The sequence below is a fragment of the Drosophila teissieri genome, chromosome 2L, assembly GCF_016746235.2.
Source record: "Drosophila teissieri strain GT53w chromosome 2L, Prin_Dtei_1.1, whole genome shotgun sequence".
NCBI classification, from domain to species: domain Eukaryota; kingdom Metazoa; phylum Arthropoda; class Insecta; order Diptera; family Drosophilidae; genus Drosophila; species Drosophila teissieri.
The window spans coordinates 23,919,081-23,933,201 of NC_053029.1; the positions used below are offsets into that span (position 1 = coordinate 23,919,081).

The following is a 14,121-nucleotide window of genomic DNA, read 5'->3' on the forward strand; positions in this document are numbered from 1 at the left end:
ACGCAACCATATTCTTTTATTCTGTAGTGACAATCACGGGTTACTACATTGGCGACGAGGATGGGATATTAAACAAATAACAATAAAACAAGTTGGAAGTGGCCGATTGACATAAGGTTTGTTTAAACATAAATTGCTTCCTAATAGAAGAGTCAACATAACGGCAGATTTACAGTTCACAAGGAGAAAAAAATTATTGCTTCTCCTTCTTGTGCGATGTTCGTCACGTAGACAGCTTGCTGAACTCTTGCTAGCTCTGCATGCGGGTGTGATGTATGTATGTTTGCACACGCTGACATACATATGTACATACACATGTACGCATGCATGTGGGGGAAGAATTTGGCAAATTGCGAGCATCGAATTTGATGATAATTCAAAGAAGACGGAGGGACAAATAAGCAAGCGTCATCGTACGTGTGTATGTATTATATTCATTGGGATGTGAATACAGTGACAAACATCAGAGGCAGTTACATAGCTGACAGAAGTCAGAGACCGCAAGGCCAAGTAATTGGCTGAAAAAAAATACCAGAGGCTGGTAGCCGCATATTAAAAGCTGACAAAAGTCAGGGACTGCTAGCCGAATATTATCTGAAAAATATCAGAGGTTGTTAGCCGCATAGTAAGAGCTGACACAAGTCAGAGGCAGTAAAGCCAAAGTAAGGCGAAAAGAGTATCGTAATTATCGAAATATGTATGTATCTCAACATATACGCATATGTGTGCCTGACATATGTAAATATAAAAGAAACTAAATAATTTGAAAGTTAGTCTTGTCAAACACCAGGGTCGAGCTGTGAAATATAAAAAAAAAGCTCACAGCGACCAGTTCGATACATGTAAATATAGTAAATATTAATTCATTACAGATCATGACAGAAATACTAATAAAACCATTCCTGTGTGAAAGCATCGACAAATCACTGCTTCGTAGCGAATGGGAAAAGTGGTTGAGAGCGTTCCAAATTTATGCAGAATCAGAGGATATCACAAACTTCAAGCAGAAGAGGACCATGCTATTACACCTTGGTGGAACTCAACTACAATCAGTGGCATTATCACTACCTGATGCTTTAGCAGAATTCAACCAAGACGAGCCTAATGATGTGTTTCAAATATTAGTGGATAAGTTGACAACATATTTCTCCCTCAAGCAGAACTCATCGTTCGAGAGGCATTTGTCGCTTTGGCAACAGATCCAAAAATGTGCATTTGGATCAACAAAAACGGAAATAGAAGAGATCTGTATAAAAGACAAGATAATCGACTCATGGCCAACGGTGGATTTAAAAAGGAAGCTTTTAGAAAAGGAGCATTCGCTGGACGAGATTATCGAAGCTTGCCAAATCAAAGAAATAAAAAGCAATCAGTTTCAATGACTAAGCCTATATCAGAATCAATAAATAAGATTTCAACAAGAAAACCGGGAAATCAAAATAACGAATGCGGAAGATGTGGACGAGTTGACCATAAAGCAGACAGCTCCACCTGTCCAGCCCGACAAGCCAAAAGTAATCGGTGTGGCCGTCTTGGTCATTTTGGGTCTAAATGCAGGACAAACTTGAAGAGACAACACTGGCAATCACGATCTAGAACACAAGAAGAAATGGTACCCACCAGCTCAGTTCGGAATGTTCAAGATAAAAGCGGCCGCAATAAAAAGACGAAAACGGAGAATTGTTTTAAAATCGATTGTAAAGGCGTGGATGAATGGATTAGATGCCGAATCGGTGGAGCACATCTATCTCTTATTCTGGGTCTAGGTACAACCTCATCTGTTAAGCAGACTGGCTATCTCTACAAAGGAGCAACGCCATAGTCTTCAATGTTCGGCCCAACTCACAGAACCAGTTCAAGGGCTACGCTTCGGACCAAATCGTTAATGTAATTTGCGTATTTGAGGCATCAGTAAGTGGAAACTCGGAGAAAATTGCCACCTTTTTTGTGATCGAAAAAGGAAAGCTGTCACTATTGGGCCGAGAAACGGCCATTGGTCTAAAAGCCTTGCGTTTCGGACTTGAGGTTCGACACATTCAGGAAATCTCTGCCTTCCCAAAGTGGAAGGGAGCAAGCGTTAAATTGGCAATTGACTATGATGTAAAGCCAGTACAGCAGCCTATGCGGAGGATCCCGATTGCCCTGGAAGACAAAGTGTGTTGAAAAATTCAGGAGTCTCTCAAACAAGACATTATTGAACCAGTAAATGGACCCAGCTCCTTGATTTCCCCAATGGTTATAGTGTTCAAGGGAAACGGTGATATCAGATTATGTCTGGATATGCGTTTATCAAACAAAGCAATTTTCAGAGAGATAATTTTCCACTCCCTAAGTTTGAGGCATTCATGACCAAACTCCGGAATGCAAAGTACTTCTCTAGGTTGGACCTAAAAGACGCATACCATCAACTTGAGTTGGATGAACAAAGCCGGAAAATAACAACTTTTATAACCCCAATAGGATTATTCCGCTATAAACGGGTTATGTTTGGAGTCAATTCGGCGCCAGAGATATTTTTTAAAAGAGACTTGAGCAACTTTTGGCACCAGCCACAAATGTCCTGAATTACATAGACGACATCATAGTTTTTGGTAAGACTAAGGAAGAGCACGATGAAGCCGTAAAAAGAGTCTGTCGCATTCTCAAGGAGAACAATGCTGTATTGAATGGAACCAAATGCATTTTTAGGGCTTCTAAGATAAGTTTCCTGGGACACATTTTATCAAGTCAAGGCATTGAGGCTGATCTGGAAAAGATAAAAATCATCACATCATTTTGCGTACCTAAGAACAAAGAAGAGACTCGAAGTTTTCTGGGGCTAGTAACCTACGTGGGCAAATTTATATCGGAGTTGGCAGACAAGACAGATCCCTTAAGACGACTGTTGAAAAACGATGTGAAATTCATATGGGGCGTTGATGAACAGAATGCGTTCGAAAAGCTTAAATTATGTCTGACCCAGATACCTAACTTGCACTACTTCGACCCCAAACAGACAACGCAGCTAGTCGCTGATGCCAGCCCGGTGGCGTTAGGAGCCGTATTATTACAACTTCATGGTGAAAATGATCCGAAAATTATATCTTTCGCTAGTCGCAGCCTTACCGATGTAGAAAAACGTTACTCTCAAACCGAGAAGGAAAGCCTAGCATTAGTGTGGGCGGTTGAGAAATTTTACTACTACCTAGCTGGTTTGGAATTCGAGCTCATAACGGATCATAAGCCGTTGGAAAAAATTTTCCAAGGTATGGTGGCCACAAATAGACCGGGACGCCGAGAAATTCGTAAAATCCTGCATAGACTGCACAATCGTATCGCAGGCTTCAAATCCCATGCCTATGAAGAGACCGACATTCCCAGAAGGGCCATGGATCTTTGTAGCCACTGACATTTTGGGACCGTTACCGAACAATGACTACATTCTGGTACTAATTGACTATTATTCCAGATATACGGAGTTTAAAATAATAATTGCATCCTTCTCGGTAATTGAGGCTATGAAAGAAATGTTTAGCAGACTAGGCTACCCAAAGAAACTAAAGACAGATAATGGGAGACAATATATTAGTTCAGAATTTAAGACATATTGTAATCAATGCGGAATCGAACAGGTAAAAACTCCACCATATTGGCCTCAAGCCAATGGAGAAGTGGAAAATATGAACAGGTCGCTAGTGAAAAGGTTAAAGATAGCATACACGAATAAGAATAACTTTAGGGAAGAAATTCAATCTTTTGTAATGATCTACAACGTAACCCAACGTCATGGAACCACGGGGTCAGTTCCAACTGAATTAATGTTCAACCGAGTAATTCGAGATAAGATCCCGTGTGTGCAAGATATAATTGGGGAATACAATGACTCAGTAGAGAATGATCAGGACTTAGTAAACAAGCATATGCTGACAAAAGGAGAGGAGCTAAGGAAATTAGTGTTAAAGCAGGAGATAAAGTATTTCTAAAAAATGTTGTATTCCCACATAAACTCACACCAAACTTTGATACTACCGAATACCTTGTAGAAGAAAGAGTAGGCGATATCATACGAATATCTGAGGGTGGAAAGAGTTTAATGAGAAATGTTACATGACTTACATTTCTCATTAAAAGGTTCAAGAAGCACAAATTACAACCACTGCAACTGATGACGATGACCTGCCACGTGCTCACGGAACTTGCGACTCTGCGCATCATTTTATTATCAGGCCTCCGGAACAACCTATAGCGGACACAGGAACGACTGAGACGACACCCATTTCCAGAGAGGGATTAAAGCTGAAGCTCATCAACAAGGGAGGGATGTGGGAGCCTGCAACATCAAGCAACTCAGACGCTCATCTCTAATTCACACGCTCATGATTAGTTATGTTATGTTAGTTAGTTATGATTAGCACGCCGAAGTGATCGATTCGGGGCAAAGAATAAATGTATAAAACGCCCATATTCTTTTAGTCTGTAGTGACAATCAAGGGGTACTACACGATCAATTCGTTGAGGAGAGAGTCCACCTTGGGATTGCTAGATATTCCGATTTGTCCGCACTGGTTTCTCAACCAGTGATTCCACCTTTCCCCATTAGTTTACCACCACAAAGGACTATTGAGTCCGGACTACCAGCACAAGTTGGCCCTTAAGAAATACAAACTGATTGTATTGTCTTATATACAAGACAAAACAAAATCCGTATATATAAAAGTGGAAAAATTGAACTTTTCTTGCGCTAGGGACATTTCATCTTTCAAGATAACTGTCCCTAATGAACTATTTTCGATCACATGTGCTGGTGATTTTTGGCAAGATAGTATGGTGGTAAAGGAGTTAGAAGATTATACTTAAAACAAGAGAGAACGCTATAGTCAAATTCCCCGACTATCTGCTAGTGAAAGTGTGAAGAGAAATGTCAACACTGACCGTTTTTGGGCGTTAGAGTGGGCGTGGCAAAACGATTTTTGGTAAATAGAGTTAAATTTACAAGACGAACATAAATGTGAAATAAATTGTATAACATTTTTCAAAAGCATGGGCGTGGCAGTTTTGTGCGGTTAGTGTGCGTTAGGGTGGGCGTGGCAAAAAGTTTTTTGGCAAATCGATAGAAATTTACAAGACGGACAGACGGACATGGCCAGATCGATTCGGCTACTAATCCTGATCAAGAATATATATACTTTATATGTTCGGAAACGCTTCCTTCTGCCTGTTACATACTTTTCAACGAATCTAGTATACCCTTTTACTCTACGAGTAACGGGTATAACAAGAGAGAACCCTATAGTCGAGTTCCCCGACTATCTGATACCCGTTACTCAGCTAGTGAAAGTGCGAAGGAGGCTCTTTAACATTGACGGTTTTAGGCGGTTTGTGGGCGTGGCAAAAAGTTTTTCTGCAGATCGATAGAAATTTACACTACTAACAAAAAAATGAAAAAATATTAAAGCATTTTACATAAATGGGGGCGTGTCAGCTTTGGCCGAAATTTTTTTTGTGCAAATGGAGACACAATTTACAAGTCTAATAAAAATATATAAAAATATTTTTCAAAAGTGTGGACGTGGAAGTTTGGGCGGTTTGTGAGCGTGGCCAAATGTTTTTTGGCAGATCGATAGAAATTTATAGAACTAATAAAAAAATTACAAAAATGACTGGAGTCTGCATGCTGAATCTCAACTTTCTAGCAATTATAGTTCCTGAGATCTTGAACTTCATACGGACGGACAAACGGACATGAGCAGATCGACTGCTAATTAAGAATACTTTATATGGTCGGAAACGCTCCCTTCTGCCTGTTACATACTAATCAACGAATCTATCATACCCTTTTACTCTAAGAGTAACGAGTATAATTATTATTTATAAAATAAATACATATATGTAACTTGTTCATTGCTAAATTGATTTCTTGAGGACGTGCGAACATATGCACCTATGAATCTCTACCTTGAAATATTTTATACACGTCGCAAGCTGAATACTGTAACGATTAATCTCATATAAGGTAATTTATGAAATTTATGATGTATTATTATGAACATAGATTCGACTATTATTATTTCTATGCTGTATTCCAATAAGTGTTGTGTTAAGGCAAAACCACAGTTTTTACGTGGTGATAATTTATTAAAAATAATATATATTCGACATCTAAGAACTTGTAAAAGGAAGGGCATATTTTGTCAAATTTATAATGCATGAGCATACTTGTGCACATATGTATGCAATGGTCGGCTGTCACTGCATGTGTACAAGAGAGCTGCTTGTTCTAGAGCTCTCCGCTCTCTGGTTTTCGGACAACATTTCGAGAGAGCCTGGAGCCAGCACAAAAAAAAATAGTGTGCATAAAAATCTTATGGCGTTACGCATCTTGTTTTTCTAATATCTTTGTTTCGATGTTGTTCTGCACTCTAATATTCATTACAAATGTATAACTTTATTTAAATATAATTAACTCTGTGTAAAGCTTAAAAGTCGAGCTGCGCGCACACTTTTGGCTGTGCACAGTGAAGCGCTAGATTGCAATTGCATGGTGTCGGCCACTGCGCAACACACTAAGCACAATATTGTATTCATACGAATGTATGTCAAATTTTATAATAGAAATTAAGGCCCTTAAAGTTCGGAAAGACTTATTTTACTTGATTTATTTATTACTAACAAGAAACGAACTTACTGTATAATCTATATTCATTGATGTCCATAGCTAATCAGACATAGAATGCGAAATGAAAATGTTTATTGAACCAGAATTGATTACCACAGCAAACGTCAGCAAATGCACAACGTTTTGTCACGTTAAAACAAAATTATCAATAATGTATAGTGTAATAGCCATTTCACATTTTAGGCTTATATAGTAAGTGTACTTTTCACATCCGGCATAGCAGTTGAAATTCCCTAAGATATATCGATATCGAAAAATACGCAGAATGAGTTTCGAGATCTTCTTTTGTCCATAAGCGAATAGTTATTGGAAAGAAAACAATAAATCATTAAATTTATAGAGGACAAAACGTTTTGTAGAAAAGAATTGAAAAGTTAAATGGAAAAGTTTCCGTCCCTAAAAGTATAAACATACGTAATCACGATCTATATCCAAGACAAACTGTCCAAGTCCGTCCAAATAAACGAGATCTACGGAACTATAAAAGCTATGCAGCTAGTGACAGCTAAGATGTATGAAGTATGAAGTAGATGAATATGAAGTATGAGTATGAAGTATGCAATTGGAGTGTTTCGAAAAGTCAAAACGATATTTATCCGACAACAACGCCCAGGTCCAAATAACTAACCCAAAATAAACCACAAGATATACATTTGCATTCATGCACACATACAGCAACCGTTAACACACACAACCCTCGCACAAATATAACATACATAATATTTAACAATCTAACCAACAAAAGCTAATTTAATTTGAGCTTCAGAATCCTGTAAGGAAGAAGGCAAAAAAACAGGACTATAAATGGTGAGTGAACATTTTTTACACATTTCTCTGAATCCAAAAACCAGAAGCAACAAAAAAACAGAAAAAAAGAAAAATGTAAAAACCCAATTGTTTATAAAAAAAAGGAACAAGCAAGATATAAGCGGGATATCAGACCGAGAATAAACAGCAGGACTGCGTGCCTTAGCGTTATTAATAGTCAGGGAAATTGAAGAAACTAAGGAAGTTCTGAGTCGTTCAGATGACACGATTATGGCTCTGACGACCAAGATAACTGGAGTTAAAGAACTTGACTTGAAAGCCTTGACGCGTCCGCGCACCGAGTATGACCTATGAGAGTCTTTGGTATTGCGTAGAAGAGTTTCTATATTTCGAGGGGGATCCCAAAACTTACATTTTTTTTAATAATACAGTCCAATCCATTTTTAACGATTATCACGTCGTTCTGGAGAAGTCCATTTATACATAGGTCGATTCTTATTCAGATCCAGCAGAATGTTAGATGAACGCGCCCTGAAGGCATTCCATGACTTGAAATCAATCCTCTTGTCATCTGTGCCGACCAACTGCGTATATCTCCCGTTTATTAAATCAAACAAAAGAAAGTTACGCCACAAATGAGAAAGAAATGCTCCTGATAGTATGGGCTTTGGAAAATCATACATAAACGGCGTAGCATTTATACAAATTTACACCGATCATTAGCCCTTAACGTGTCCATTAGGGAACAGAAACCTTACCGTCAAATTAAAACGTTGGAAATATTGAATAGTACAATTGCGAGTAAATTTATAAGCCCAGCTAGTTTAACGTAGAAGCCGACGCACTTCTACGAATCGCAAAGAATGTCAACCATCTGTGCTCTGATACGCTGCCGCCTCCGAATATGATCCCATAGCCACCATGCATAGCGCACTTCAGGACTCCTCTTACTTAATATTCCATGTTGAAGCTCCAATTAATGCCTACCGATAATAATCAGGACAACAATTCTGGAATTCTACCTTCAATACCTTTAAAGTTGCTGTCTCCCAAATTTCAAACAATATAAGATTCGTATTACATAACGACTTATAACGGACCTCACGGATGAAGAAGAAATCTGCGAAGTCATCGAACAAGACATCGCAGAGGTCACAGAAAACCGAAAGAAGTTCACATCCAGCTATTCAACCCTCTCAACTCTCTATCTCTACTAACCCAATTCCTCCTGCCTTACCTGTCAATTACATAAGTTTGATAGACACCCAAATAAACCTGTGTTGCAACCGACCCCTAATCCAAATTAACCCTGTGAAAGTTGCATTGATAAATGTTCTAAATTGCCAAACTTTTTCGCACACAATCACCTTCGCGAAACATAACTGAACGCACGCCACTACTTCAAAGTATCAGATAATGAAAGAAAGTTATTTTGTCACACGGTCCTTAACTATTTACGAACTTAAACTTTACCATACATCCACTTAGAACAGCAAGGTCAATGGTCTGGTTGAAAAATGCCATTGTACCTTCAAGGAATTATACCGCTGCTTGAGAAGCAAATATACGGAACTTGTCATAATTGTTGTAAATAGATGAAACGAATAGAAAAAGCGAAGTTTGGCATCGATGCGCGCTTTCATAGGTTACGAAAGCGAGAGTTTAATTAACTGCAGAACGAACAGCAGAACGCATTGCCAAAGGTATGGGTTTGAGATGAATAGAGAGAGAGGATATCACGCAGCTTATATGCATAGATAATTAAAACGGAGGTGCCGTTGACTAATTGTGTCTAAATGTGTGGGCGTGGCAGTTTTGGTCGGTTTGTAAGCGTTAGAGTGGGTGTGGCAACATGCGCTGCGTCTATGTCTCTGAAGTCTGTATGCTTAACCTCAACTTTCTAGCTTTTGTAGTTCCTGAGATCTCGACGTTCATACGGACGGACGGACAGGCGGACATGACCAGATCGACTCGGCTATTGATCCTGATCTAGAATGTATGTGGGATTGGTTTTTGGCTGTTTACCCTAATCCCACTAGTATGAAACAGCTGATCCCTAGACAACGACAACGACGATAACAACGACGAGATGAAGATGATGGCGAATTAGCGAGGTGGCGAATTCGCAAACACGACGATCAACGAGGAGAAAAAGCGCAACGCTACGAGGGCGAAGTGCTTTACGACAGCGGTAGAGAGAGAGTTGTTTGTTGCTCGGATAAGAAGGAAGTTGTGCGTTCTGCCTGTGTGGCTACGAGATCGACAACAATACAACGACGGTGACGATTAATTTCAATATCCTATATTATTTGTTACAAAATTCAAATAAAACTTATATTATAATAATAAATCCCCACATATATATATTTTATATGGACGGAAACGCTTCCTTCTGCCTGTTCCATACTGTTCAACGAATCTAGTATACCCTTTTACTCTACGAGTAACGGGTATAATAACATACATTTAGGAGCTGCTGGCAGCTGCCGACATACTCCCCCCGTTGGAAGAGTGGCTTCCAACACCACTATTGAAGATGGTAAGGGGTAGCAGACACAGCTTATTCACTGCCCGCTTCGTTAATCTTGTTGCTGTGTGTAAAATCCCAAATGAGAAGACTTTACTCGTTGAGTTTTTGTAAGAAACTAATTTTATTTTGAAATATCTTTGGTTTAAATAAGTGACATGAGAATCGCATCTTAGAGTAAATGGCCTACGCAGAGGCCTAAGTAAATAGTCCCCGCCTCATCGAGGTCCCACGCTCCGGCACATCTGCCTATCTTGAGCGGCGAGGACCTTATCTGTGGTCTCCCACTAAGGCACTTTTTAGGAGGCGGGGAACGATCTCAAGTGACTGACTCATGTAGTGTGCACTTAAATTACATGTTTTTGAGCACTGCACCCATGTCGCCTTAGATAACAAAATCCTAAATATAATTTATCGCTCTCGATTCATTTACATAAGATATGAACGTAGCCCATAATTGTAAGTCTTTAAATATATTCGTGTTCATGTGTGAACATTCTGCCAAAGGGCCAGCAAAGCTGAGATGTACATTATTTGATATATGTTCATTTATTTTGCAACTAAGATTTCAATGGCCCTAGTTTTCCTGGCTTTTAATTTTATTGAATTACAATTATGGTTTGTATTATTTTTAATTCAACAATTTGTACTCAATTAACTTATTTTAAACATTTTGCTTTTTCTATGTAGAAGTACATTTTCTATTAAACAACGATATAGTGGACTGTATATTTTTTTTGTTATATAACTTTATTGTTTATTTACTATTGATATTTATAGTACTGGCAACAGACCTGCAAAGGTTATTGCTTGCATTCATTGTTGCACAGCACATTTCCGTATGAAATATATTATTAATACTATCATTATTATTAAAGCAATAATTAATCCAGCATGTCCGGAAATATGATGGAAATCTAAATCTTTCAATTTTTGATGGTTCTCTTTAATAAATTTAATTTCATTATTCAATCGTTCAAATTCCTCAGTATGATTTAATATTGATAGTTTCAGCGGATCCCAAATAATCTTCGGCACTTCACTAACTTCTCCTATATAAGGTGTTGATAATAATTCTTCACTTTCGGACTGAATGTTATGGTGGGCAACTAGAATTATATCGTCGGTTCTTGCCGTACAATATGGCGCAATGCTTAAAACTCCTTGGTGAGGCAAATCAAACAATTCAATTTGAGAGCCAGTACATTGCAGACGGACTTTTGAATTCACAGGAACCTTAAACAACCAACTACTTTTGTTTTCCACTTAACCCAGAAATCTTTCTTCATTTTTTGGATAAGTCTCCACCTATCCAAATTTCCGATTTTTTCATCTTCCAGCGGTCTTCCAATTAAAAAACAAGAGAGAACGCTATAGTCGAGTTCCCCGACTATCTGATACCCGTTACTCAGCTAGTGAAAGTGCGAAGGAGTCTTCAGCACTGACAGTTTTTGGCGGTTTGTGGGCGCTAGAGTGGGCGTGGCAAAAAGTTTTTTGGCAAATCGATAGAAATTTAGAAGACTAATACAAAAATGAAAAAATATCAAAACATTTTTCAAAAGTGTGGGCGTAGCAGCTTTGGGCGGTTTGTGGGCGTTAGAGTGGGCGTGGCAAAAAGCTGTTTGGCAAATCTTTAGAAATTTATAAGACTAATACAAAAATGAAAAAATATGAAAACTTTTTTCAAAAGTGTGGGCGTGGCAGTTTTGCGCGGTTTGTGGGCGTTAGAGTGGGCGTGGCAACATGAATCGACAAACTTGCGCTGCGTCTATGTCTCAGGAGTCAGTATGCTTAATCTACGTATGCTTTCTACCTTTTGTAGTTCCTGAGATCTCGACGTTCATACGGACAGACAGACGGACAGACGGACGGACAGACGGACGGACAGACGGACGGACAGACGGACGGACAGACGGACATGGCCAGATCGACTCGGCTATTGATCCTGATCAAGAATATATATACTTTATATGGTCGGAAACGCTTCCTTCTGCCTGTTACATACTTTTCAACGAATCTAGTATACCCTTTTACTCTACGAGTAACGGGTATAAAAATGACCTGGTGTTAAAACCTCTTGTTGGTCCATCTCACTAACTATAGTGTATAATGACCTTGAATTTAAGCATGCTTCTATTTCGTAAGTCAAAATAGTGTCGCCGATTTACGCTTTAAATGGTATTTCATTGACTTAACCCCAGCTTCCCAAATACCTCCGAAGTGAGGTCCTGCCGGGGGAATAAAATGCCAATCAATCCTGTCCTTTTCAAGCTGCGCTGCAATCGTTATATTTTCTTGTATTGCATTAAATAACTCTTGATCTAATTTTCTTGCAGCTCCTTTGAATTTGACTTCCTTCTATTCTTTATTATTAATCATTTGCTTTACAGGTTTTACTTCCTGTGAAAATGATGATATAGAATTGAGCCTTTGCTCTAAAAAGTCCATGACATCAGAAAGTGTCTGTATTTCTTTTGTCTTTTTAACATGGCTTTCATATAAATTGAGTGATTCTTTATTGAATTTCCGAAGAATTATGTGAGCGAAAATTGCATCCACATCTTCTGGTAATTGTGCCTTTAATTTTATGATATAAATTGACTCGTTAATCGTGTCAATAAATGTTTTTATTTGCTTATTGGATTCCAAATTTAAATTTGGCATCTCCATAAGCCTATTCATATGATCTGAGAATATGTTTCTTTTATTCTCATACCGCTTGGTCAAAAACTCCCAAGTGGCTTCATAATTTTCTCCAGAGCCGAGCAGTAAATGAGTAACCACATTTCTGGCTTCTCCTTTTAATGCTGACTTTAGATAATTAAATTTTAGAGAAGGACTGAGATCCTCTCTCACATGTATGAGCTCTGTAAAGAGTTCTTTAAAAAGATCCCATTCTTTGGAATCACCAAAGAAAGTGGGTATCTGTATTTTAGGCAGGGTTGGTAACTCCTCCGCCTTAACAACCGTCGACATTTCAGCTTTATTTATTGTGCAACTGAGTCGACTATTAATGGCTGTTAGAATATTTTGTTTGTCAAATTCAAGTTCGCTAATTTCTTCTTCAAATAGCGAACTCTCAAAATGACTATTCACCTGTTCAATCAGGTTATCTATTTTATGCCATAAAAATTCAATTTTATTTTTCCTTATTTTAAGGAAATCTGGACTACTGTCTATTAGTTTAGACGTATCTTCTAGATATACTCGAAATTGGCCAACATTAATTCGGAATGCCTGCTTTACTTTTAAAGCGTTGTTTTGTGCTATACCCTCTTTTTCAGGGTGACCACACATTTCAAGTTTTAATGTAGGAGGGGGGTTTGATTTAGGGACAGTGTTTGATTTAGGGAAAGTGTTTTCTACCGACTCGCCCTTAATTTTTTCATTTTTATTTTTAATTTTTTCTAACACCATCATTATTAAATCATACTGCTTCGTGTTAAAATATTCATGATCGACAACGCCGATCTTCAACAAATTGCTATGATTAGCAATGAAACATTTTTGAAGCTCATTTAATTTTAGAATTTCTACATCTGTTACTGTTGGTTTTACTTCCAACTTTCTAATTTCCAAAATAATTTCGGACTGCTTCTTAAGGAATTGAATAGTCTTTACTGACATCATTTTGAAAATTTTTTGTAATTTCTTAATATATATAGTACGTGTATATGTATTTTATATGTATTTATATATGTATGTTTGGATAAACAGAAAATTCTTGTTTTGGCTTAGCTGATGTCGTCGTTGTTGCTGCTGCTGTTGTTGCTGCTTCTGCTGCTGCTGTTGTTGCTGCTTCTGCTGCTGCTGTTGTTGCTGCTTCTGCTGCTGCTGTTGTTGCTGCTGTTGCTGCTTCTGCTGCTGCTGTTGTTGCTGCTTCTGCTGCTGGTAGAGGCTCCTTTGATTTTGACTTCCTTCTCTTCTTTAAGGCTCCGTCGATGTTTAAAGATGATTTTTTATTTTTTTGTTTGTTTGGCACGTTTTATTATTTTTGTAGTCCAGTCAGATTTTTTTGTTTATTAGCCATTTATTTCGGCATTTATGCTCTTTTGGCATATACACTGCTGATTTAATGCTATTAGAGCATTTTAAGGCACTTTTGTTATGCACTTCACAATTGCTGATGTATGGCCTCAAGCACGCCTTACCACAATTTATATGGGTACAC

General features: G+C 38.2%; 1 protein-coding gene across 2 annotated transcripts in view; it reads right to left on the minus strand.

Annotated features, from left to right (window-relative positions):
- LOC122611724 (cyclic AMP-dependent transcription factor ATF-6 alpha) overlaps positions 1-6,811 on the minus strand; it is a 43,630-nt gene extending 36,819 nt beyond the window's left edge. For both annotated transcript variants that reach the window (XM_043785005.1, XM_043785006.1), the window contains exon 1: positions 6,665-6,811. In XM_043785005.1, the coding sequence (XP_043640940.1) occupies positions 6,665-6,692 (28 nt within the window). In that variant the 5' untranslated portion in view covers positions 6,693-6,811. The remainder of the gene's footprint in view (positions 1-6,664) is intronic.
- Between the last annotated feature and the right edge of the window lie 7,310 nt (positions 6,812-14,121).